At 46.7% G+C, this 27,234-nt stretch overlaps 3 protein-coding genes across 7 annotated transcripts in view; 1 reads left to right on the top strand and 2 right to left on the bottom strand.

Annotated features, from left to right (window-relative positions):
• Window positions 1-27,234, bottom strand: part of HOMER2 (homer scaffold protein 2) — a 615,401-nt gene that overhangs the window by 118,692 nt on the left and 469,475 nt on the right. The gene's annotated exons all lie outside the window — the stretch shown is intronic.
• On the top strand, window positions 8,676-13,955 carry RAMAC (RNA guanine-7 methyltransferase activating subunit). 4 transcript variants are annotated; one of them, XM_060617538.3, is made up of 4 exons: window positions 8,676-8,769; window positions 9,344-9,392; window positions 11,734-11,912; window positions 12,622-13,955. In XM_060617538.3, exons 3-4 carry the CDS (start codon window positions 11,743-11,745, stop codon window positions 12,806-12,808), a joined length of 357 nt encoding a protein of 118 aa, XP_060473521.1. In that variant the 5' UTR covers window positions 8,676-8,769; window positions 9,344-9,392; window positions 11,734-11,742; the 3' UTR covers window positions 12,809-13,955. The 4 variants fall into 4 exon arrangements, with proteins under 4 accessions (XP_060473521.1, XP_060473523.1, XP_060473525.1 ...); XM_060617540.3 differs by having other exon boundaries at window positions 11,712-11,912; XM_060617542.3 differs by having other exon boundaries at window positions 8,682-8,769; window positions 11,742-11,912.
• On the bottom strand, window positions 12,936-26,220 carry CB3H15orf40 (chromosome B3 C15orf40 homolog). Of its 2 annotated transcripts, none has more exons than XM_081795827.1 (4): window positions 26,049-26,220; window positions 25,192-25,318; window positions 23,061-23,188; window positions 12,936-15,832 (listed from the first exon to the last, which is right to left on the bottom strand). In XM_081795827.1, exons 1-4 carry the CDS (start codon window positions 26,160-26,162, stop codon window positions 15,791-15,793), a joined length of 411 nt encoding a protein of 136 aa, XP_081651953.1. In that variant the 5' UTR covers window positions 26,163-26,220; the 3' UTR covers window positions 12,936-15,790. The 2 variants fall into 2 exon arrangements, with proteins under 2 accessions (XP_081651953.1, XP_060473520.1); XM_060617537.2 differs by lacking the exon at window positions 12,936-15,832 and adding an exon at window positions 21,659-21,775 and having other exon boundaries at window positions 26,049-26,216.

Below are 27,234 nucleotides of genomic sequence, written 5' to 3'. Positions count from 1 at the left end.
TTTAAAGTGTATTTATTTCGGTGGGGGGTGGGGCGCCTGGGTGGCTCAGCCAGTTAAGTGTCCGACTTCAGCTCATGTCATGATTCACAGTTTGTGGGTTCCAGTGTCGCATCAGGCTCTGTGCTGACAGCTGGGAGGCTGGAGCCTGCTTGGGATTGTCTCCCTCTCTCTCTGCCCCTCCCCCACTTACACTCTGGCTCTCTCTTAAAAATAAACATTAAAAAATTTTTTTAAAGTGTATTTTTTGAGAAAGAGAGAGAGAGAGAGAGAGAGGGAGAGAGAAAACGTGGGCACTCGGGGGAGGGGCAGAGAATCCCGAGCAGGTTCCGCACAGTCAGTGCAGAGCCTGACATGGACCTCGAACTCATACACCGTGAAATCGTGACCTGAGCTGAAATCGAGAGTTGGATGCTTAACTGACTGAGCCACCTAGGCACCCCAGGACCTCTCTTTTGAAAGACCACTAGACAAGGCTGGCTTCATATGAGGGCAGAACAGGCCGCCTTGTCATCAAAGACAAGAAGCTTGTCAAGACCCTGGATGGAGACCTTCTGAAAATGGGGAAGACAGCGGAAGTTGACCCTCAGATAAGGATCCTGACTTACTCGTGCCACTCACTCCCAGGGGCTTAGAACTGTGATTTTCACCTCGGTGAAAGAGATTCTGGGAAACTACCTGGAGAAGAGCGTATGGAGGCGTGGGGGAAGGAGTGGTTGAGAGTGAATTCTGGTCAGGTCTCTTGGCCTCTCTGTACGTTGCCCTTCTGAGCGTAACATGCATGTGTGATGAAGAGGTGGATGGGAACATGACACTGAAGCAGGTCAGGAAAGCTGGCCAAGGGAGCAGGCAGAGAAAGCAGCCAGGAAAAGCACAGGAAGGACGCTAGAGACGAGAGCCGTCACGGGGTCTTGCACGGGCCCCGCCAGATGGAGTAAAATCAGGCAGATACTGCACAACTGGAATCCCAATCACCTCCACTTAGAAAAACACAGCCTGTGCTCTTATTTCCATAACAGGCATTAGGAAAAGGAGAGGAGAAACCCTTCACGTCGCAATCACAGATCTTAGAACAGGAAGAGACTGTGCTCCCAACCTATTAAGCCCAATTCACAGCCTCTTCTTCCCCCAGATTGCCAGTCTTTCCCCCTTCTGTGATTTCTTCAATGATACCAACTGGCTTCTAGGGGCAGTAGTAAAACTCGGGGGTGCCTGAGTGGCTCGGTCGGTTGAATGTCAAGCCCTGATTTCAGGCCAGGTCATAATCTCACGACTTGTAAGATAGAGCCCACACCGGGCTCTGTGCCTGCTTGGGATTCTCTCTCTTCCGCTGTCCCTCCCTCTCTCTCAGAATACATAAGTAAACATTAAAAAAAATATTTTAAGGGGCGCCTGGGTCACTCGATCGGTTAAGCATCCAACTTTGGCTCAGGTCTCATGATTCATGGGTTCGAGCCCCACATCAGGCTCTGCGCTGTCAGCTCGGAGCCTGGAACCTGCTTCAGATTCTGTATGTCTCTCTCTGCCCCTCTCCATTCATTCTCCGTCTCTCTCTCACTCAAAAATAAACATTAAAAAAAATTGTAAAATATTTTAAAACTCAGGTAGCAAACAAACATTGGCTCGCTCCCTACCCCCCACAGAAAAAGTCCCCTACACAAAGGACTTGTCACATGGGAGGGGGACACTGAGGGGCGGAACTGCATTAGGATCTTGTCATCTCTGATCGGAACAATTCTGTGTAATTAAAGCCACAGGGCTACAGATGTGAATCTGAACCGATGCCTCGTATAACCTGAAATGTTTTCTTGGCGCTTAAACATTTATGTGACACATAATAACTAATTGTCACTAGCATCCACATAGCATCTTTCTTCACTTGAGCCTAAAGCACTTTATATATGCTAATTAATTCTTACCATAACCTCATGAGGAAGAGAAGCAGTGAGGACTATTATTCCCATTTTGCAGAGGATAAAGTCAGGGCAGGGAAACATGCTGACGTTCCCCCAGGTCTGAAAAAGTGAGCAGAAGGCAATCATAATTTAATTCTTGTTTAGGAACTTATTTATTGGGTTTCATTCATGTGCTTGGCTCTGTGCAAGATGGTCAGTGTGCTTATGGATGGGGTGGGGAGGTTTGGAGTGCGGCAGGGAAAGGTCGTTTAAATAACACACTATAAAGATAGAAAGACACAGGCGCCTAGGTGGCTCAGTTGGTTAAGCGTCCAACTTTGGCTAAGATCATGATCTTGAGGTTCATGGGTTCCAGCCCCACATCGGGCTCTGTGCTGACAGCTCAGAGCCTGGAGCCCGCTTCGGATTCTGTGTCTCCCTCTCTCTCTGCCCCTCCCCTGCTCACACACACACTCTCTCTCTCTCAAAAATAAGTAAACATTATGGGGCGCCTGGGTGGCTCAGTCGGTTAAGTGTCCAACTTTGGCTCAGGTCATGATCTTGCGGTCTGTGAGTTCGAGCCCTGCATCAGGCTCTGTGCTGACAGCTCAGAGCCTGGAGCCTGCTTCGGATTCTGTGTCTCCTGCTCTCTCTGTTCCTCCCCCACTCACGCTCTCTGTGTCAAAAATAAACATTAAAAAAGGTTTAAAAAAAAAAGTAAACATTAAAAAAAAATTTTTTTTTTAAAGACAGAAAGACAATTTGTGAGTAATTCCAACTCAAGCTATAGGCACAGAAGCTCAATTTTGCCACTGGGCACAGTCCAAGACCTACAGTGTAACCCACATCTTCCTTGCCCCAGAAATGAGAGATTCCTCTACTCACTGTGAAGGGAACAGACGTTAAAAATAAACAAAGAATTCTGTTGTTATATTCCTGATCGGGGAAAGTGTGAGGGGCTCCATCTTACAAGGAAGGGGGCTGAGATGAAAACCACACGTTCACACATTCTCTCCATAGTGGCAGCTCACTGCTCTCTGTTCTCTCGCCCTGCTTAACTATCCCTGGTGTTTACTTTTTCACTTGTTCATCTTCCCCATGAGAATGGAAGCCCCCCGAGGGCAGGGCTTTTATCCTTATTCATGAATGTTTTCAGGGCCCAGAACAGTACCTGGCATCTAGTGCGTACTCAAAAGATATTTGTTAAACCAATGAAGAATGCCTGAGGTTTACAGTTCCAGTTCTGCCACTGACCAGTTTGAGCTTGGAGAAGTCATTTCATCTTCCAGGGCATTAGTTAAAAAAAAACAAAAAAAAAGTGGGTTGCCTGGGTGGCTCAGTCAGTTGAGCATCCAACTCCTGATGTCAGCTCAAGGCATGATCCCAGGGTTGTGGGATCGAGCCCCGAGTCAGGCTCCGTGCTGAGTGTGGAGCCTGCTTAGGACTCTCTCTCTGTCCCTCTGCCCCTCTCTCTGCTCGTATGCTCTCTAAAAATAAAAATAAATTTAAAAATAAAAATAAATTCTTTAAACGGCGAGGAATGTGAGGAAATAGGTATGTAGCCCTGGCTGCACTTTTTGGTGGGGAGGCCGCAGGGACAGAGTCCTGTCTTCCACGGTTCCACATCCGTCCCGGAGCGGAAGAGTCTGGGCAGTGGCTCATGATGTGCGGAGTATGGAACGAAAAGAAAACTGTGTTTCACTGTGGAAAGAGCAGCAAGGCTTTCTGAATCATCACTGACTTGATCCAAATCCTGCTGCCACTTACAGCTGTGGCCTTGAACCAATTACATAACCTCTGGAGCCTCAGTTTTGTCATCTTTAAAGTGGTCATTGTCCCCAAACAGCCAAAGCAATCTTGAAAAAGAAAACCAAAGCAGGAGGCATCACAATCCCGGACTTCAAGCTATACTACAAAGCTATAATCATCAAGACAGTATGGTACTGGCATAAGAACAGACACTCAGATCAACGGAAAAGAATGGAGAACCCAGAAATGGACCCACAAACGTATGGCCAACTAATCTTTGACAAAGAAGGAAAGACTATCCAATGGAACCAAGAGAGTCTCTTTAGCAAGTGGTGCTGGGAGAACTGGACAGCGACATGCATAAGAATGAACCTGGACCACTTTCTTATACCGTACACAAAAATACACTCAAAATGGATCAAAGACCTAAATGTAAGACAGGAAACCATCAAAATCCTCGAGGAGAAAGCAGGCAAAAACCTCTTTGATCTCGGCCACAGTAACTTCTTACTCAACATGTCTCCAGAGTTAAGGGAAACAAAAGCAAAAATGAACTTTTGGGACCTCATCAAAATAAAAAGCTTCTGCACAGCAAAGGAAACAATCAGCAAAACTAAAAGGCAAACGACGGAATGGGAGAAGATATTTGCAAATGACACATCAGATAAAGGGTTAACATCCAAAATCTATAAAGAACTTATCAAACTCGACACCCAAAAAACAAATAATCTAGTGAAGAAATGAGCAAAAGACATGAACAGACACTTCTCCAAGGAAGACATCCAGATGGCCAACCGACACATGAAAAAATGCTCCACATCACTCATCATCAGGGAAATACAAATCAAAACCACAATGAGATACCACCTCACACCTGTCAGAATGGCTCACATTAACAACTCAGGCAACAACAGATGTTGGCGAGGATGCGGAGAAAGAGGATCTCTTTTGCACTGCTGGTGGGAATGCAAGCTGGAGCAGCCACTCTGGAAAACAGTATGGAAATTCCTCAAAAAATTAGAAATAGAACTATCCTACAGTCCAGCAATTGCACTACTAGGTATTTATCCAAGGGATACAGGTGTGCTGTTTTGAAGGGACACATGCACCCCAATGTTTATAGCAGCACTACTGACAACAGCCAAAGTATGGAAAGAGCCCAATGTCCATCGATGAATGAATGGATAAAGAAGATGTTATATATATATATATATATATATATATATATATATATATATATATACATATATATACATATATATATATTTTGTGGTATATATATACACACACACACAATGGAGTATTACTTGGCAATCAAAAAGAATGAAATCTTGCCATTTGCAACTATGTGGATGGAACTGGAGGGTATTGTGATAAGCAAAAAGAGTCAGAGAAAGACAAACATCATATGACTTTACTCATATGAGGACTTTAAGACACAGAACAGATGAACATAAGGGAAGAGAAGCAAAATAACAGAAAAACAGGGAGGGGGACAAAACATAAGAGACTCTTGAATATGGAGAACAAACAGAGGGTTGCTGGGGGGGTTGTGGGAGGGGGGATGGGCTAAATGGGTAAGGGGCATTAAGGAATCTGCTCCTGAAATCATTGCTGCACTATATGCTAACTAATTTGGATGTAAATTAAAAAAATAAAATTAAAATAAAAAAAATACAGTGGTCATTGTCCAAGGTCACTCACAGCCTCTGAATGAAGGACTCTTTAGCTGCCAGGATTCCCCAGGGACGTCTGCTGGTGCATTTTGCCTCCAGATCACTGGGTCAACGTGAGGCTTAAAATTATGGGTAAATGAGGTTAATTTACAGAGGTGCTTGAGGAAAAGCCACTGAGATATAACACTAATAACAGAGACAAAAAAAACGTCAACTAACATAGGGCAGTCTTTTCCAGATGTGTCAACAGGGCCAAGGACTTTACTACCCGGCAGAGCATAATAACGGATGCTGTGACAGTAAGCTTTAGTTGCCAAGCGTAGTTTAAATCATGTCCCATTTGCTGTGTTCATGGCAGAGAAGTACTACGTTTTATGTACATTTCTATCAAAAGTGGTTCCAGTGAGGCGCACCTGGGTGGCTCAATCGGTTAAGTGCCCAACCTCGGCTCAGGTCATGATCTCACAGCTCGTGGGTTTCAGCCTCGCAACAGGCTCTGTGCTGATGGCTCAGAGCCTGGAGCCTGCTTAGGATTCTGTGTCTCCCTCTTTCTCTGCCCCTCCCCTGCTCATGCTCATGCTTTCTCTCTGTCAAAAATTAAAAAAAAAAAAAAAAAAAAATTAAAAAAAAAATTAAAAAAAAATTTTTTTAAGTGGTTCCAGAGAAAACATTTTAATGCTTAAAGGCTAAATGTCCGTTATCTGAAAAATTTCTTTTCATGGAACAGATTATTCCCCAATGATGCCAGAAAATGAGGTATAAAACTGATAAAATATCAGACGGAATATAAGAAGACGTTATGGGCAGAAATAGTCTCACTTGAAATTGGTCAGAATTATCTACAGTTCTTCCCAGAAACTCTCAGAAGCTTGGAGCTCCTAAGCGCTTACGAAATTAAAGAAATCACGCTCTTTCCGGCGCGAGTCCTCATTACCTAGAAGTGATGCCCTGATAAAGTCAGAAGGAAGTCAGCAAACTGCTCAACAGCCCTCTTTTTCCCAAATATCCTCCCTGCCTCCTGCTACCAGGTGGGGAAGCAGTTTTCTGAGTTTTCCAACTGTGACATTGCTACCATGTATTTATTCTCATCTTTTCTTCCAAGTTTATATTTCCTATTCCTGCCTCCTAAATAGGAGTATTTCCTGAGGCGTAGGCCTTGGCCTTCTGCTCTTCTCTATAAATACTTTCTCTTTTGGAAAGATCATATACACTGAGGAGTTCAACTGTCGTTTCTTCACGGATGACTCACACACTTACATACTGTGCCATAACCTCTCTGTCTTCAGCCATCTCATATTCTCCAAACCTGTTTGACATCTGAGCTCATTTTTTGCCTTGAAACCAACTCACCCTAGGGGCGCCTGAGTGGCTCAGTCAGTTGAGCGTCAGACTTCAACTCAGATCATGATCACACGCTGTTCACGAGTTCAAGCCCCACGTCTGGCTCACTGCTGTCAGCGCAGAGCCCACTTCAGATCCTATGTCCCCCTCTCACTCCCGCTCACCCGCTTGCGCTCTCCCCAAAATAAACATAGATTAAAAAAATTCACCCTATGGGCATTCAGTCTGGATTTCTTGGCTTACAGAACTGGAGTCCTCCCTGGTTGCTCATAATCCTTTCCCCCCACCATCCACACAGTCACTAAGGAGAGCGCTACTCAATTATTGCAACCTCGCTCTTTCCCCTCTCACCTTTACTATCCAAGGCGAGTAATGAGTATCAGAGCTCCTCATCCATGCTGTCCTAGTCACTTTTACTAGGTCGGTGCTTCTAAAACATGGCCTGGAACGCTGGCAGCTCCACATTCGTTCTGCATTCACGGAGTGCTCGCTTTATACAAAGCACAGCGTCACACATTCCAGGATGCAGAAGTGATGGAGGTCTGTTTACAGTCTAGGAGGGGGAGGAATTGTACACACCGTTTTAATTCGAAACTACCAAGTGGTAATAACTGAATGGATACATGAAGAATGGTTTGGAAAGTATGATGGCCATTCCAAAGAAAGAAAATTTATTTCTAGACGGCGAGGTCACTATGTGGATTTTTTTTATTTTTTATTTAAAAAATTTTTTTAATGTTTATTTATTTTTGAGAGAGAGAGACAGAGCATGAGCAGGGGAGGGGCAGAGAGAGAGGGAGACACAGAATCGAAAGCAGGCTCCAGGCTCTGAGCTGCCAGCACAGAGCCCGATGCGGGGCTCGAACTCACAGACCGCGAGATCATGACCTGAGCCGAAGTCGGACGCTCAACCGACCAAGCCACCTAGGTGCCCCACTATGTGGCTTTAAACAACGGGCAGAATTTCAACAGTGTACGAAGATAGGGAAGGAAGAGTATTCCTAAGGAGAAAGAGCCAGGAGCAATCTTCAGAAGGTAAAGGGAGGTCGGGAGAGATTCATACGGTCTGGTTTCCCACCGACAAGGGAGGAGGAAAGGGGAACAGCAGAAAATCGTTCGTTTTGAATCCAAGTTCACGAATTAGGTCCTTAACCTACAGGCAACAGGGCGCCCGTGACGATTCCTGATCACAGCTGTGCTTGAAAAGGACTACAGGGCTGGCAAGCGAGTGACGCTAGAGGAAAAGTACTGCACTTGCCCCGTTGAGGGGACGAGAACCTCGAGGAGGCGCAGGCAGTGTGTACGCAGCGTGGCTGGAGGCCACAATTACTGCGGAGGTAGAATCGATGGCACCTGTCAACTGACGGGAGCAAGTACAGGGGGAAAAGGGCATCAATGGTGGACGTCAAAGTTTCCAAGCAGAAACGGGAGGTAATCCTAACAAAAGCGGGGCGCACAATGCCGAAAGCCAGTCGCGAGGGCGGGGGCGGGTCACGTCTGGGACACCCGGCACTCATGGAACCGCAGGGCCTCCGAGAAGAAAAGGTCACGGCGCCTGGAGGTAGCTGGGCCCTGACGACTTCACTGCTGCGGGGGAGTGGGGGGGAGGTGTCGGGAAAAACGGGCACCAACGGGCTGCGGACACCTTACTACCGGGGCCTGGCCAGGCAGAGGTGAAAGCTGTGGCCTCGCCGCGGCGCCGCCCTCGCCTCGCCCGACCCCGGGAACAGGTGGCCGCAAGGGGCCTCTCCCTCTCCTCCCCGCACATTTCCTCAGCGTCCGTCCCCGCCCGCCACCGGCCCCTCGCTAAGGAGGCCTCACGCACAGCGGTGTCCTGTCCAGGGAGAGCGGGCCGAAAGCGCACGCGGGACACCGCCACCTCCGGCGCGACACCCGCCGCCCTCACCGCGGGGCTCGGGAGATCGAGGAACCAGGACAAACCTGCACGACGGGCCCAAGATCTCGCGAGACTTGGCAGGCCGCCCCCCCCCCCCCCCCGCCTCCGCCGCGCTGGCCTGCCGGAAGCGGAAGTCGGCTCGTGGCCCGAGTGGCTCCGTTACCTTGGAGAGCTGAAGTAGTGGGAGATCCCGTGGCCGCGCTGTGGGCCGGAGGTGGGTGCTCCTGCGCGTGTGGTCGGCGGGGTGCGGCCCGAGGTGGGCAGACGCAGCCCTCGGCGGGCGATCGTGGCCCCGGGGAGCAAGGAGCCGGGCGGGCCGCGCCGAGTGGCCTCCCCTCGCCCTCGCGTCCGGGGAGGGAGCAGGCCTGCCAGGGCCGCGGGAGACCAGCCCAGTGCGCTCCGACAGCGGACTGGGAAGCCGGTGCGCGTCCCCCCGGGCAGCAGAAGCCCCCAGTGGTCATTCGTCCCCAAGGCCGCTCGCCTGCAGCCACTGCGCCGCGCGGTTTTACCTGTGTTCGAGACCGGTCCGAAAGGCTGAGCCCCTGCCTTCCACCGAGGGGCACGTACCTTGTGCCGGCCGTGCCTGAACCGGCTTCTGGGTCCTGAAGGCCCCGCGCTCTCCGCCGCCACTTGGGCGCTCGCGCTCGCTTTCCAGCCAGCGTGGCAAGTCTCCGCAGCGCTTTTAGGACAGCCCCTTCACTCACTGAGGCCCTTGTGTTCCTCGCCCTCCCCACCACCTTTTGCGGGTTTCCTTCCAGGGAATCAAGCGTTTTTCTCCCTTCCCCCAGATCGAAACAACATAAACATTAAACAGTACAACTGCCTCAAAGTGCTGGGGTAAGTAAAGCTCAGATCGATTAAAATTATATTTAAATTTCATCGTCGTGAGTAACAATAGAGATTTTTGTTTACTTGTGAGAAGGGGACCGTAGGAGAACATAGAAATAGAGTGGCATTTTTGCCTTGTCTTGTAGTTTCTACTCCCCATCTGGTTGGGTATGGGTCATCCTTCTGGTGGTTTCTGTGATTCCTATAGAAACCCAGGCATGATGGTCATTGGCTGAACTTATTATTACAAATCATACCTTGGGTTTGAGAATTTGACATCTGAGAAAGTGGAAAGTCTGAGAGCAGCAGCCTAAGAAAGATTAAAACGTCTAGGTATTGCTTCTTACATCCACACAGTAGTCTTGGTTTAATGTTGCTGGGATGAGGGTAGAATTACAAATATTTGCATATGTTTTGGGGGATTTGGATGAGAAACAAACTAATGAAGAAATTGTCTTCCACTGTCACGTCTTTGTCAAAAAGTTTTATTGTAAGTTGAAGTAATACAGTAAGAAAAATAATTGCAGGATGTCCGATTTGAAAGTTTCCGTATGATGTCACATATATCCCAAGTCAGAAAACAGGTGTTAGGAGTCTTGAGGCAAAGAGTAGAAAGATGAAGTCTGGGTTAGGAAAGACTGCGACGGGAGTCCTGACCGGTATGTGGTCAAGGAAGATTGGGAAGGGGGGAGCTCCCTACAGCACGCTGATAGGCTGGCTTCCAGGTCTTGGATCAAGTTTAAAAGAAGCGAAGTCTTTGTCCCATGGCGTCTGGAGGATGAGGCCTTTTGTCACCTAAGCCAAATCTTTTCTTAGAGGTAGAGGGCTCCCGGAGAATGTGGGTAAGGAAATACTACTTGAACGAATCCAGAATGGGCCTGGGAAACCCAACTAATACAGATTTGTTAGGCAGTGTCTATAGTAGTTTTCATTTTGTCACAGTACAGGAGCGCATTGGATGCCATTATAAAGTACCCTAAACTTGAGTAGCTGTTCATTTAAATGCCTATTTGCCTTTCCATTTTTGTGTCTCTCCTGTATTTTCAGTCTTTCACTTTTTTACTGGTTCTTTTTTCTTTTCCTATAAACCTAACCTCAGGTACTTTATCCTGGGAAAAATAGGAGATAATTTTCCAGTAACCCTTTAGCTACTGCCTTTTTCTCGTTTTCAGCGAAGCTTCTTGAAAACTTAGTCCGTAGTCAGTGTAGATTTCTACTTCCTTACCTTCCAGTTACTTTTCAATTAACTGCAGTCCTGTTTCAATCCCTAGTACTCTAAAATAATCACCTCCTAATGGCTAAACCCAATTAGTTTTCTCTTCTTGGTTCTATCATTGTAGTGTTCAATATTGAGGACCATTCACTCTTTATTCTCTTGCCTTCTATGGTAAGCTCACTTTGCTGGTTCTTATCGGTTTTCTTCTTTATCTTCAACTTCCTTATACGTCGGTGTTCTCCAGGATTCTGTTCCTTGATACTCTTCTTATTCCACAATCTTCCTGAGGAATCTCCTCCATTCTGACAGCATTAACCACCATCAAAATTGCTGATGTCTCTCGTATTTATCATCAACTTGCTTCTCAGTCCCAAATAGGTAACTGTGAGCTGACTCTCCGTGTGGATGGGCATAACGTAACTAACTTCAAACTCTTGTGTACCCTTGCCCACCCTTCTTCCTGGGGTTCCCATGGCACCATAGGCCATGCGCTCATTTGGCTAGAAGCCTGGAAGTTATCCTTTGTCTCCCCTGCCACCCCACAACATCTAGTGAGTGATTAACTTCTCCTGGAATCTTACCTGTCCTCACGGTTGCTTCCTCAGACTGAGCCCTACAGCAGTGCAGTAAGCTGCCTTTGGTCTGTCCTCGCTAATCTGTGCTCTGCCCGGTTAGAAAAGTGATCCTTCTAAATAGTCGGCTTGCTCTGGAGACTTCTCTGCTTAAACCACCTAGGACTCCCCATTTCCTACCAGAATAAGTGCACAGTTGTTTGTGTGGAATACACAGTTTTTCATAATTCGATCCCTGCCTATTTTTCCAGCTTCATTTCTTGACATTCACTGTTCCTCCCTTTATACCACATCTGTCTTACGCTGTAGACCAAGAGTTCTTTGGCGGTAGAGACCACGATATATTGTTCATCTTTGTATCCTGGGTGCCCAGTTAGTACATCTATATTACAGAAGTCAAGAAATACTGAATTGAATGTTTAAAACTATCTGAAGTTTAAAAGTACACAAAGACGTTTATGAATACCCTGCCTAAAATTGTTCATCTCTTGGTTTTTCACTATCTGGTAAGATAATGTGACTTTTAAAAAAAATTCTCAGAGAACTGTATTAAAAACAACAGAATTTCAGGATGACAGACGCTTCTGAAGCTGTTCCAAATTTTGAAGAGATGTTCGCCAGTAGATTCACAGAAGATGACCAAGAATACCAGGAATACCTGAAGCGCCCTCCTGAATCCCCTCCGATCGTCGAGGAGTGGACTAGCAGAGCCGCTGGGAACCAGAGAAATAGAGGCAATCGGTATGTATCATGGGAGGACACCCGCGGATGGCTGACGTGGGAGAGGACGGCTTTAATCCGTTAGCCCCCGAGGCCAGCGAGGGCAGGGACCGATGTTTTTGTTTGGTACTCATGGTGCCGACCGCCTGCCTGCACAGAGCAAGCGGCCAGTAAACGTGTGCCTTAGTATTTTGTCGGCACCATGTATTTTTCCCTTGCTGTTCAGTTGTGTGTGTCTTAATGTTCTTTTTTAAAACGTTCTTCCTGTGGACTGACATTTGATTTTCTTTGCAAATATACTTGAAAATCCCAGAGTCTTCTATAAAACTCTGTTAGATTCCATAGAGAAGGTACTGTCTTTGGCTTATACTTGAGAAAGAAATTTATACAATAGAAATTATGTCTATGTAATAATTCAAAATAGATGAATAGATTACCATACTGCTTTTGTACAATCGAATAGAATTCAGTTTGAGAACTATTCTGTTGTTTTGGGTTTTGTGTTGTGGTCTGCCTATTTCTCTGCAAAGCGTATCCAGTGTGATACTGGAAGAATGATTTAAATTTGGGGAATGTTTTGACTAACTGGTGCTATAACATTCTGCGGAGAAAAATGTTTTTACCCCCTTGCGGACGGAAGAGTAGACTGAAATAAAATGCACTGGGATAGAGTTGTCATTTGTGTTTTTTAAAAGAGAAGTATAAAAATCTTTTTGTTTTGCTGTTGTAGGTTGCAAGATAACAGACAGTTTAGAGGTAGGGATAGCAGACGGGGGTGGCCCAGTGACAATCGATCAAATCAGTGGCATGGACGATCCTGGGGTAACAATTACCCGCAGCACAGACAAGAACCTTACTACCCCCACCAGTACGGACACTATGGTTACAACCAACGGCCTCCCTATGGTTACTACTGATGGAAACGGCAGCAGCTTTTAGTAAAACCATTACTCTGTTAACATGACAAAAGTTTGTATCTTCTGTTGGTCATAGTTTTATGTTTGATTTCAGAGAGTGGATTATTAACTTTTTGGCACTTCTGACTTTATTTTTTTTTAAATGAGATCTTACCAGAGACATTATGGTTGCTGGGAATAAGTATGCCTCTAAAAAGGTTGTGGATTTATTACCTGACTTCTACCTCAGATTTCTTCTTTGTTTCATGACTTAACAGTCTTTGAACTTGCTGTGTGTTTTCTTTGTTTGACCTCTAGGAGTTCTGTCTTTGTTTTACACAGAAATAAAAATTTTAAAGTAGAAAATGCCTGATTTTACTTTTTTTTTTTTTTAATGTTTATGAGAGAGAGACAGAACAGGAGTGGGGGAGGGGCAGAGAAAGAGGGAGACACAGAATCCGAAGCAGGCTCCAGGCTCTGAGCTGTCAGCACAGAGCCCAATGCGGGGCTTGAACTGACGAACCACGAGATCATGACCTGAGCCAAAGTCGGATGCTTAACCAACTGAGCCACCCACGCACTCCTGCTTGATTTTATTTTGTAAGATAAGGAAGTATCCATTTACTCGGATATGCTCATTCCGAAGTTTTTGCAGAGGTTAGTACAGTCAACTCATGAATGCACAATTATGCCTACTTGTACTGTGTTGTATGTGACCTCAGCAGTTGAAAGGTAAAACAATTGCAGATACTTCTTTTGGCTTTTGTTATGACCGTGGTACTTTATAATTACTCCAGGTATGAGTCAGCTCCACAATCATTTTGGTCTCTTTTTAGAGGGATGTCAAGAATAAAGCTGTAAAATAAGGAAGGAACTCTTCTCAGTTTCAGTGTCTTGATCTAGTGGTGGGTGAGATTAGGGTACACGATCATTTCATACAAACTCTAAGGCTTTTTGCCAACTTGAACACAGCAGATGAAAACTCATGTTATACAAAAGTTGAACTCTGTAAACCCTTTCTTTTCCAATGGTATGTATATAACGCTGCATCCTGACTACTTTCATGGTATTTAACGTGGGCTGATTGAACAGTGTTCTATCCACTTCCAGATGTGCACCTTTGCTGCTTCCTCTTGTATAAATAAAGTGACGCTGTAACTTGCTTTTACACTGATCGTTTTGTTTCAGATCATTTTAATGGCCACTACAATGGTGTTATTCAACTAATAAAATACTTAAGATGAAACAATTTCTTCCTCAAGTTTTGGCAGTTGATGTGACGAACCTTCTGGGGTTTTTTTTGCTCTTTCCTTCATATCAGTTGAAAAGTTTATTTGGCTTAAGAGTAATGTTAAGAGTAGAAGTTTCATCATGGGGAAAAGGAATTTAAAGGCAACTTCTTAAATCTGCCTTCTGCTGCCTCCTCTCTTAACACTCCACTCTAGGCCCTTGAGGTTGACTTCTCCATGCTCTGGAGCCAACTCTCCTCTCCCCCCTTCCTGAAGAGCCATCCTTTCAGGTAACTTTTATTGGAAAGGATCTAATAAAACTGGATCTTCACATTCAGATGTGAATGAAATTTTAGCAAGAAGGGTTTTCCCTGTACCCCTCTAATTACATCAACAGGCACAGTGCTGTTACAGCTTTAACTGGATACCACAGATACTTAGCCTAGAGAGTTAAGGATAGCCTCACAGCACCCCAAGATCCTGTCTGAAGGCAGATGGGTTATTAAAAATATCTGTCAACTGATAAAGCACAGGCACTGACTCACCCGGATAGTAACTGGCCACAGCTTTACAATAGGATCTCTGCCGTACCGGCTCCTGGCCCTAATTAGGGAGACCGATGGGCCCACGGGGCAGGGCTGGAGTGAGGGATGGGTCTCAGGAAGCTCAAAGGAAAGGTTATTTTCTAATAGTATTTAAATCTCTTAATCCTAGTACGGTAAGATCACAGATGGCCTGAGACTCAGCCCTGCTTGAAAACAGGAGTCCCTTTAACGCGAGTTATTTCTGCACTCTGCTAGAGTAGCCTATATGGTGGTGGGTTTTTTTCTTTTTTTTAAACAGCAAGTCACCATTAGCCTGTCCCCTATATGCTTAAAACTGAGAGGAAATAATAGACACGGTTTCTGCTTCATGTGGGAGAGACTGAAAGTAACATTTAAAAAAGGATAATTTAAGAGTGAGAAGAATTAAAATCGTGTCAAATGGAATTAATCTCGAATAGACCGTCTGTTGACAGCATCTAGCATTAGCATAAGGAGTCCTGGCTTCCAGTCCTGTTCTCACGAGGTGTGTGACCTTGAGAAAATCACTTACACTTGGAGCTTATTTGCTTCCCTGTCGGGGTAAGGAGAACACTCACCCTGCTACTCTTCACAGGGTGATTGTGAAAAGAAGTGAGCAAACATACAAGGGCTTAAGGTAGAAATGAGAGCTTGTGACCATTACACCCCCAGCGGTACGTGACCGGTGCCGCATAAACGTTCGTTCCGTCAACGGGAGGGAAGGACACGGTGAGTGGTGAATCAGCACGGCTGTGAAGCATGTGAAGTAACTGACAGAAGATGGGGGAGAGCAGGAGACACTGCGAGTGAAGACTTGTGATTCTTAAGTGAATTAATACACGAACTAGCAAAAGAAGAAATTATATGCTTCAGAAAATAACAAATTTCAAATACCAAATGTATATAAACATTAAGCTAAAAATTAGTAGCATTTGCTATTTGGAAATCCCTGATTTTAAAATGTCGAATGCTGATGATGGAAGCACATCAGGTTAATACTGACTGAGACCAGCTTGCTGGAGACTTGAGATGGAGGGGTTGTTTTTATTTTCTTTCTTGAGTGCTAGAGGGATTTGAGGTTATCCAGAGTACTAATAACCATCGGTCACAGCTCCGAGTACAGTTTGAGTTCTTGAAACCAGATAGGAAAAAGAGATCTGGTGAGACTTCTAGCATGGTTTTGGATTTCAAAGCTGCCTTCCTTATAATGTTCAACAGACAGGATGTAATTTTTCCCTTTGTAATTGATTCGCCTAAAGGATAACATAGAACTGCGTGACAGAATTAAGAGTAAGGAAATGTCAGTTTTAAGTTTAGAATACTAAAATGGAAGGAAATGACTTCTGGCCCTGAAGATTATTGATATCATAATTCTGAACTCTAATAAAAGCCCTACACTTTGTTTCTAAAACAAATACAGTTATTTTGACACCTTTAAAATCTTCCCAGACCTATTCCATTTGATTCGTTTAACCCAAACAAGATTTGGCTGTGTATGGAAATCTGTACCCCTGGCCTTTGACTTCTTTTAATTAACACTGTTTATAGTGAAAGGGAAATTTTTTTTTTTTTTATTAGGAAATGTGGGAAATATACTCCCAGCTTGAGGCAACTTGTACCACTTAATAACTTCAATCAGTTGGGGAGATTACTTGTGAAAGTGCTTCCTTTGGTAATGTTAGACAAATTGAGTTATCACAAACCATTCACTGAAAACCTTACTTGGGATTTCTTTCAGTATCTTGTATTTTGACCAAAGAAGCATATTTGAGATAGATAAGGATTTTGAAATACTAAATAGGCTTTGGCTAATTCTGTGTGAAAAACCTAATTATATGGGTCCCTCAGTGTCTTTCCTCTATTTATGAATTTAGAAATGTGTGCTTTTACAGTCCTCTGGCTTTTAATTTAGAATGAATTAAGGCCAACAGGAGTAAATACTCTTGACATTGGTAGGAGTTCGTGACGTTAGTTTTCAGATTACTACTTCAGAATTCACATATATTCTCTGTATTCTGAATTACCTAAACCAAGATTTCTCCTGGCTCCTAATTACAGAGCCAAATAAACAACTAGATTCAAATAGATTATACCACTGGACTCCACGGCAGACTTGAGCAAGTACTTCCTCCTTTCCAGAAGTCTAGACCTCTACTAGGACCAGCTTTTGAGGGAAATAGGGACAGTGACAGAGATCCTTGAGCCCGTGGACATTCTGGGAGAGAACGGCCCCGGGTCAAGCTGGCCGCATGGGTCTCATCAATAAGGCTACATGGTATCAGGAATGTGCCAGAGATGAAGAGGAATTAGCTTCAGCCCCTGGAACACTGTCGAAGCCACAAGGCACAGTGATCTGGGGAGCTGGTTATCAGTGCCCTCAGTGCAGAAAAGTGGAAAAGAGATGTGGGTAATACCACCCCGGATCTTTAGATTTACGGGACAGTATGGGAGAAGCAGGTTAGTGATGAGGACGTCTTCCATCAAAACGGCTAACATGTCATCGGACTGCCCCCTCGCAGGACTAAGTGAAAGCACTTCCACGCTATGCATCACGGGGCTGGGCACGTTACAGGTTGTGAGTCCGTGTCGGCCGTGTGCCTCCAGAAGTAGTAGTGGGGTGTGGGGCACCTCTGGGCCGACGTGGGTGCAAGAGGTGTAGCTCGCAGGTCCTTCGCCAACGTCTCCATGGGCTGGCAGGCTAATTCGGTTGGTGTTTTCATTCCCGTCCCTAAGGGCCCACAGAGCCCTATGTATCGATTACCAGCTAGATTTTCTCCGAGTTTCAGCAGCTTCTCTTGAGACAGCTTCAGGGCTGATGTGATGATGATCTCATGGTTTTTTCCACCACCCGTGCCTTGAGCTCCCTAAGGCCCTCCCGCCTTGCTCTGAATTACATAAATGAAGCTGCTCTCATTGCTAAAGGCCGGAGCTTTTTCATTTGAGTCTGTTTTTCTCATTTTAAAATTTCTTTCATTATATATGTTCGGTGTGTATACAAAATAATAAACGTTACAAAAAAGTGAAACACTACACCTAGGAAGGATCTGCGCTCACCCAGCGGTCATGGCCTGTTGTGTACACTTCTCTTTTATCATGCCCACCCAAATATATATAAATTAGATATGTATTTTTCCTTTATTACAGATTATATATGTGTGTGTGTGTGTGTGCGCACACACACACACACACACACACAGACACGTACATTATTCTTTGTTCATGCAATATAGACATCACTCCAGGTCAGGAACTATAGATTAAAAGCTAATTTTAATAGCATAATACTCTATAGTATGGATTTGCTGTTGATTATATGATGAGTCTCCTACAGGCAGACACTTAGATTGTTACCCTTTTTTTGCCCATATACTCTGGCATTTTCATGTGTTCTATGAGGCATTCTCAAAAAGTAGGATAATTAGATTAAAACACCTGTATTTGGGGCGCCTGGGTGGCGCGGTCGGTTAAGCGTCCGACTTCAGCCGGGTCACGATCTCGCGGTCCGTGAGTTCGAGCCCCGCGTCAGGCTCTGGGCTGATGGCTCGGAGCCTGGAGCCTGTTTCCGATTCTGTGTCTCCCTCTCTCTCTGCCCCTCCCCCGTTCATGCTCTGTCTCTCTCTGTCCCAAAAATAAAAAAAAAATAAAAAATGTTGAAAAAAAAAAAAAATTTAAAAAAAAAAAAAAAAAATTTAAAAACACCTGTATTTTTTTTTTTTTTAATTTTTTTTTTCAACGTTTATTTATTTATTTTTGGGACAGAGAGAGACAGAGCATGAACGGGGGAGGGGCAGAGAGAGAGGGAGACACAGAATCGGAAACAGGCTCCAGGCTCCGAGCCATCAGCCCAGAGCCTGACGCGGGGCTCGAACTCACGGACCGTGAGATCGTGACCTGGCTGAAGTCGGACGCTTAACCGACTGCGCCACCCAGGCGCCCCAAAACACCTGTATTTTTAATAAGTGCCACATTTTCTAAAACACTGTAGCAATTCACATTCCCATGAGCAATGGGAGTGTACATGTGTGTGTCTCCCCCCTCCCTCCCTAGGCCTTCAACTTTTTGCCTAGATGGCCGTAGGCTTTTTTGTTTTTGAAGTCAGACAACTTTACTAGGTTGTATCTCTTTGTCAACCATTTGTCCATATTTCCCCTGGGACACTGCACCTTTTATTCCTTAAATTCATATTTTATTTTTTCAATATTTTCTTCATTTTATCTTGAAATCTTTGTTCTGCTCCATTTTGGGGGGGGTTCTTTTTCAGGACCCCAGTTATGTCTGTTGACTGCCCCTTCCTGACTTCTAGATCTGACATTTTCCTTTCTTTGCTCACCTCCTTCTATCCTGCCCCCCAAATTCTATGCCGTATTTTCAACCTTTTTTGTGTTTCCAACGTGGCCTTTATTTCCGTGATGCTTTCATTAAAAAAAACCAAAACTGATCAGCCACATTTCAAGTGCTCAGTAACCACATGTGCCTAGCAGCCGCCACACTGACAGCACAGCTTTGGAAGAGGGCTAAAGGCTTGGAGTCCCGTTGACGTGACTCCCTCCCTTACTCTCCATGGCTCTCCAACCCACCCAGGTATCTCTAGAGAAACATAAGGCTCTGAAACCATGTGAAAGCCACTGTGACAGTAAAGCCACACCGTGGAGAAGTTTCATGTAGAAATGACCAGAGTCTATACAAACTGCTGCCAAGTTTGGGGGTTCTCCCCCGCTGACTCTAACAGCAAGGGGACTAGCTGGATCCTGTGGCACACACCTAGAAAAGGATTAGAAAATGCTGAGAACCGGATCAGTTGAATTCTGAGGATTGTCTGAGGACAGCCCACGTGGGCAGAAGTAGGTAGTCTTCTCAGAGCCTGGAAAAAGGGAGCATCAGTGTCCAGAGTTGTCCCAGGAGAGGGGCTGAGGAGACAGAATGGGCCTATCGCAGATGGTCAGAGCTCCCTGTTCTGCCCTCCTCCCTCCCCTGGTTCTGATCCCAGGCTCTCCAAGCACTCTTCAGATGCTGACCGGCTTCGTCAAGAGACTTCCCAAAGTGACAGAATGTTCTTGCTGGAGAATCCCACTATACAGTCTGTTTGGCAGGTGTGTTCTTCACTCAAATTAATAAATTGGCATCTTGTTTCGAAATGAATTCCTTGCTAATTTTCCAGCCCAATTCCATTTTCAATCACCAACTAAATGGGATTTCTGAAAGCGGCAGAATTAAGGGAGACACTGAAGACCATGCTGACTCCACTAAAGCACTGAGCCAGACTCCTGAGTACCCAGCCGAGTAGAGGGCAGTTCACACACCCTGGCCTGAACTGAACTCAGGGAATGAGGGTATAAGCCTAAGAAATGTCTCCCAGACCAGACAGAAGAGTGTGGGACACTGGCGGGCACTACGGAGACTTCCTACTAGCACTGCTCACTTCAGATTAACGAAGCGGCTTTCTGCCGCTGCATTATGGTGCCACCTCTTGGACGTAAACTGAAAATCCAGCTTCTTAAAATTTTTAGGCCCTAGTCACATGCATTTGAAAATTCTGTAGTGGGGGCCCCGGTGGGTTTTTACATTTATATTCTGCACTACAGTTAAGGAACCACCTATGTGTTTGGAACCTGAAACACCACGAGGGTGCCAACCCATCCTCTGGTTCTCCCCCACCCCAACCACCAAGGAGTGGGGGGAAGCCGAGCGGGAGCCCGCTCTTCCGAGTGGCATTGGCGTCTTTTCCTGCCGGCGGGGGGGGGGGGGGGGGGGGGGGCGGTACGTGGACGTGAGGCCTAGGGCTGCTGCCTTTTTGCCTCCAAGTGGGCACGAGGCTGAAGCGGGCGCTGTCAGCTGCAGTGGGTCCTTTATGATGACACTGAGCTGCCTCTGGACTTGCCAGGTATCAGGCCAGTGAATCTTTATCGCGTAAGCCAGATGGAGTTGGGTTTCTGCTACTTGTTCTTAAGCCAAGACCAGGTCCAAGGGAGAAACATCTGGAGGCAGTATGACATAATGGCTTAGAAAAGAAGGCCGTGGAGTGGGACCCATGCTCTGCCATTAATACTGACCGTGACCTTCTCCTTGGTTCCTATCCACAGAGTAAGAGTTGACCAGATGACTGTTTCCCAGCCCTTTCACCTTCAACAATTTTTATTATTGTTCCTTCTTTGTGGAATTTGTATTTTTAAAGATTTTTGTTTCCCCGTACATTTTCTCAGGTACTTGGACAAAAGCACACAACTGCTTTGGTTCTGATCGGCAAAGGTAATGAAATTATGTACCTTTACCAAATCACTATAATTTGCATTGGAGATTTAAAAACAAGATCTTTATTACTCGCTTTTGAAGCTTGAATATACATATGATTTCTGACAGGCCTTTACCAATACTGAGAATAGCTGCCAGGTCCTCTCTCTTAAGGCTCTCTGGAGAGTCTTCAGAAATACCAGATTTGAAGACTGCAGCTAGCATCCAAGGAGGACGAAAAGTCAGTGACTTCCCCGAAATTACAAGTCTTAATTGTTCTTGTTTACTTTTTCACAAAATGCTCCACAGAGTTTTAAAAAGACACAGAAAGCATTTTCGTATTTAGATACGCCTTTTAAAATACAAACTAAGAGCACAAAGCAGTGTGACAGGTTTTCTTCTGTCACCTGTGAGCTGGACCTGAAGGCGATCCTCGGAACCCTGAGGTGGCTGCAGAAATGGCACTTTAATTCACAATCACGATGAACTGCATCCAACCAGGAGTCCAGGGATCGGGTTCCAGCTGCCACCCTGTGCCATGAGATCCCGAAGAACTCTCTCAACTTTGGGACATCAGAAGCCCCATCACAGAACGAAACGGACTGAGTGAGGTCATCTTAAGCAACTTTTCCCGCTCTCTTATTTTGTGATGCCACGAAATCAGAGTAACATACTCCAAGCTGGGGTCAGGGATTTTAGAACCTATATTGAACGTAGAGTACTTTTAAATTCCTATTTCTTGCGTTCTGTTGTTAAACATGTATTTTTTCCATGTTCTTTTGTGCACTGAAATATATTTTCTTATTTAACAGCCTCTCCATTAATAGCAATAAAAAAGCTTTCCAAGGATGTGTTTTTCTCAAAACTGGCTTTTATTTCTTTTCCACTTGCTGCTTTAATTTCTCCAAGATCTCTTCTGGAGTTGTGGAGGCCAAAAGCTTCACCACTTTCTCACGAGATTTACCACCCTGGACCAAAAGGAGAAAATGGTGTCAGGATAACCCCGAGACAGCAGACCTCAGAGGCACCCATCGTGGCAGTGTCCTCATGGGGCCAGCGTGGTGGCCTGGGGCTGTCCTGACAGCTTAGCCATCGCTTTCTCCCGGTCATTTCTGATTTCAACACAGATGAGCTCAGATTCCACTTTCCTACCAATTTTTGCACTCTAGATCTAGGGATTTTACATTCATGTATCAATTTCTGTAATAATAAGAATTGGCATTACAATTTCAAAATGAATAGAGTCCAGATGTAGAATGCTCTGTTTTTAAATAACTTCTTTGTCGAAATTAAAAGTTAAAATTATTTTTTACATTACCAAAACGAATATTGCAATTTTATATATAAACTTTTGTAAAAATAATTCCAAACAAATTGCTGTTCTCTCTGTTCCACATTTCTGAAAACTCCAAACGAAAAGCAAATGCTATAATACTCGTTTTGAAACATCCTTTAAAGAAGGTAAAATGTGAGCAGGGATTATCTCTAGGGGTAGAAGCTGGACTAGCAGAGGAGTGGGAAGTCCCCTTCAGGCAGATGTCAGGGCACTGGCAGAGAGTCAGGAGTTTCCTGCAACACAAGGGGGATGTATCGAGGGTAGTGGCCTGATGGGAGAATTTTCAGATGCAGCCTATTAACCAAGGACTCTGAATGCCAGCTGGGACCTAGATCTAGAGAGTGTATCACGAGAAAACAAACTGAGCTTTAAGAAACATAAACATGCTTGGGTCTTACTCCTGCCAAGTCTATTTTTAAGTAAGTCTAGAGATGTCCAGGAACCTGTGTTTTAGAAATCAATGCCAGGTGATTTTGGTATCTACCCCTAGAGCAGACCCGTCATGTGAATAACTTCATCTGGCCTCTCTTCCTAATCAGCTTTTCCGGGGAGCAAGGATAACGTGGGGAGACCAGAAATACCTGACAGACTCACTAATGGAGACGATAAGCAACAGGAACCCTTTCAGATTTTTAGAATGATGACGAAAGAAGAGACAAAACCAATCTGCCAGCAGATACAGGAAAACATGTGGGAAGAGGAAAATGCTCGAGATGGTGGCAACTAAGGACTAGACATACAGAGCGTGGTCACTCTGAGTAAGGGCTGAGGCAGCAGGAATGGAGGAAACTAAACAGAATTCACATAGTTTCGTGAGGAAATGAATGAGAGTTTTTTTCAATGATTTGGAAAAGAAAAATCAGCATTAACATAATAATATCTGACATGTAATAAACTGTTTTGAGAGAGAGACCTACCTTCTCCAGAACCACATCGCTCTTGCGGAGTTCTAAGACCTTGGAAAGATAGCGACAGAGCTCGGCATTAGCCTCTCCTTCCGACGGAGGCGCAGCAATGGCCACACTCACAGCTTCAGGTGTCAAGTCTGGAATGAGATCAGTGTGGACTTGACCCTTAAGGAGTTGTTTTTCTTCAAGAGGTGAAGCTATTTTGTAAAAGAGTTTGCATTCACCTGACACATAGTAGGTTTCCAATGAATAACTATTGCACAAAGAAATGAACGAGCAAACTACTCAAGCTTTAGGGTACACAAACATGATAAATAAGCCCTCACCACTTCAGGAAAGAAATCCACAGAAAGTCTACATCTACCCCCATCCTGCTGATCAAGAGAAGCTCAGAACCCTGGGCAGTGTCCTGGATGTAGGATACTGGAAACTGCGTGGGGTGGCAGGACGAACCCCAAGGCAAGGTCAGGCTGGGTCAGCAGTGTCACAAAGGAAGCGGGACGGAGGCAGCTCACTGCACTGGACAAGGGTTGTTCGGGGCTCAGGAAAGGAGAGGACTGGCCTGGTTCGGCTCGCGTGAAATGCCTGTTTCATGTCTTTAAGGTGCAACATTTAAACATTTACACAGCACTTGCGCACGGTAACTTGAGGGCACACGCGTTTTAGGGACTTCACGGATATTAACTTGGTTAATCCTCATAAGAACCTCACGAAGAAGATATTCATACCATTATTATCTCCAGTTCACAAACGAGGAAACCGAAGTCAAGATGTGCCCAAGGTCACCCGGTGATAAAGTGATGCTGTAACTCAAAGTCGTTCGGCTACATGCTTTGAACTCCAGGGCCAGTCTGCACAGTGGCCGTGACCCCCATCAGTACAGCCTCTATAAAGAGCGGCCCGCCTGCAGCCCACTCCACTGTCCTTCCGAGAGCGGAGTTCTCACAGTAGTTCTCAAGTGGGCTGAACCTGGTCCCCCACGTAGGGACTCTCAGGCGTTTTCACATGCTTACGCCTTGCCTGTGTCAACCACACAGCCACAGAATCTCGTACAACAGCCCGCCTCCTGGCCTGTCACCAATTCTAATTCCACCGTGTGCTGCGTTAGTACCTTTCAAATCCAGACACGTCTCACAACGGACGGAAAAGAAAGTGTTCGTACGGATTTTGTCTTGCTGGTACACAAAATACCTGTGCACCTTCTAGCTGACGGCATCTCGGACGCGATGAAACATGGTATGCTGACACGAGACAGGGTCCACAACAACTACTCAGAAAAGGCAGACTAACACGGCCACTGGCACAAACCACAGCCTAGTACCCCAATTCTGAGGTCTTGTTTTCAAAGTGTAAAAACAAAACAAAACAAAACAAAAAAAAAACAAAAAAGAAGGAGCTTTAGAGGTAAAAAAGACCTTCAAAATAATTCAGATCAACAGTTTTCAGACTTCTCATTCGGAATACAGCCCTTCCCAGCCTCCCCGGCTCTGCACCCACAGAAGTTCCCCTGGGCTCCCAGCATTTAAAATAAATGTAAACATAGCTGCCTGCTGGCCTCCCCTTGTCCACCTAAAACACCCCCGAGGCACCTTTTGGGCTCCAGGGAATAGCCTGAAAGCTTCCTAGTCCAGTATCGTCTCCCATAGATGAAAAGAACTGGGCCCAGAAAAATTCTTTATTGTTTTAAAACAAGTCCACACAGGAGCTGCTGATCAGGACTCTCAGACACCAGGTTTTCTCTTCCTCCTTGGGCCAATGGTCATTAAACTCGACCAAAATGTCTCTTCTTTCTTTCTCTGGCTAATGTCTCCAGTTTTGAAATAGGACAAACGCAGTAATTCTAGGCTGCACGTGTTTCCGCGTGTGTCCTTTTAAAATACCGTTATTTAAAAAAAAGAAAATACACGATAGTTCATCTCACTTGGTATGCTGTAAATATCATATATTCACTTTTGACACTGGATTTACTTACACTTTTACATTAGAATCTAGAATCTTAAAACGGAGAAGCCTCCAAACACGAATATGAAAACCCTGACTGTACGGACCAACTTTCCGCTAACCAAGGCAAAGGGAGGATGGAGGAGAACCCCCCCAGCCCCAGCCCCTTCGTGACCCCCACCCCCGGGGCCAGATGTACCTGTTACAGCGTTTTGTTTGGAACCAGGTTTGGCATGGATGGCTACGGTGACACAACCTTTAGGATCAACTGCCACAGGACCTAAGGGAGGAAGTGGTGTCTCTGGCTCCTTGGTCTGGCTTTTACCCTAAAACGACAACAACCACACTGCAACTTTACAAGCTATAAAATACGTTTGCGCACATCTGATCCTTCCTCTACTCCCTTTCACCCTTAACCAAGACGAATGAGTCGTGCCCAGGGATTTCTGGCCACCCGGAAAGGTTTTCCAAGCATTCCAAATCAATTCTTCCACGAAGCCCTCCAATCAGCCCAACGAAGTGTTTTGTTGCTGCCTTGAGGGGCCGGGACTCTGGCTTCCACACCTGAGCGCTGGTTCCTACCGTCTGCGCTGTATCCCCCGTTCTCCGGGCGCAGACACCACTTACTACTCATCTCTGCATCCCCTGCAGCCCGAGGTGAGGACCGTCCGCGAGCAACTAGGCCGGAAGTGTGCGTGTATTGGGGAGAGAGGAAGCGACGACGGAGGTAGCTCTCTAGCAGAGCCTCCCATGCCTGGACCGGGGCAGCAGGTGCGCAGCCGGCGTGCCCGCCAGGAGCTCAGCCCCCGCCGCCCGGGACCCAGAGCGGAGGGCGGTCGGGCCCGGGGCGCCGCCGCGAGCCTCCCACGCCGGGTGGCGCAGGCCGTGCGGGGACCGCGGGGGCGCCTAGCCTGCGTGAGGGGCGGGCCCCCTGGGAGCTCGGGGACCCGGCCTCAGAGCCGGCAGACGGGTCTCGGGGAGCCCTCGCCCACCCGCGGGGCCCGCCTCTCTCCCGCGCGCCGCCCACCCTCCCCTGCCACGGGGCTTGCCACTGGCCTTGTTCGTCGCACCAGCTTTCTTGGGCATCTCCGCACTTAAAGGGAGCCGGCCGGAGTCTCCAGCCCCGCGTCCCGACCCGAGCCGCCTCAGTCCGCGGCCCAGCCGCAGCATCCCCGCGGGGAAGCCGGGCGGAGGCGGAGCGGCGCCGGAAGAGCGCTCCGCGCCTGCGCGCGCGGCCGGCGGGAGCGACCCCACAGGCCCGCGCCTCTGCTCCGGCCCGAGGGCGACCCCTCCCGGCCGGCGGGAGCACGACCCCTCATCCTGGAAAGTAGCCCTGGAGACGGAGACGAGGATCCCGGGCCCCCCCCACCCCTCCCTGGCTCCGCACACGCAGCACGTAGGTAGGCTGTGTTACCTCTGCTCTTCTCTTTCCTCCTAAGAATGAAGGATCGCAGTGAGAGGCAAGGAGTGCACCGGGGCGGGTGTCTTGTGGCTCCCGCTGCCCCACCATGCGGACGCTGCTTCCCGTGGCCCACAGGTGGACGTGGAGCCTTCGTGCGGCCTCAGCCCTGGGGTGTATCCCACGTGCCGATGGAGCACCTGCCTTGTGCCAGGCGCTGAGGATTCCACCGTGTCAGAGGCGAGGAAATCACATTCTGGTGTGGGATGTGCGAGACGAGACTGGAGAAGCGGGCAGAGGCAGGACTGGCGCAGTCCAAGCCGTGGTGTTTGAGAAAGACCGCGGGCTGCAGCGCGGCCCGTGGACGAGGCGCGGGACCTGCCGCTGACATGCCGGACGGCAGTGGGACAGCGAGCTCACGGCGGTCAGGGCACGGCTATTCGGGAGGGAGAGACCTGGCTTTTCATCCTGCCTCCCCCCTTACCGACCTTGTTAAACGTGACATTTCCCCGCCTGTGAAGTGGGCGTTAGTACTTACCGCAGCCTGACGCGAGACGCGAGTGAGAACGTGTGGCGGGTACTCAGCGCAGAGCCTGGCACACGGGCATCACTCTGGTAGCTGCTAGTGGTACTACCCAGTGGGGACTCAGTCCTCACACGACAAGTCTTCCTTCTCCCCCTCCCGAGATTAGAACAGGTGAGAAAACCCTGAGGCCAGTAAAAAAGGTCCAAGAAGCACAGAGGCAACAGCGGTCATCGCTGCGGTTCCGACGCGTTGCTTTAAGGCAGCAGCAAGGCGCTCATATTTTGTGCTGCAATAAATACCTCCATTCCTTACAAATA

The sequence above is a fragment of the Panthera onca genome, chromosome B3, assembly GCF_046562875.1.
Source record: "Panthera onca isolate mPanOnc1 chromosome B3, mPanOnc1 haplotype 2, whole genome shotgun sequence".
Classification (NCBI taxonomy): domain Eukaryota; kingdom Metazoa; phylum Chordata; class Mammalia; order Carnivora; family Felidae; genus Panthera; species Panthera onca.
This window is presented reverse-complemented; position numbering and strand designations above follow the sequence as displayed.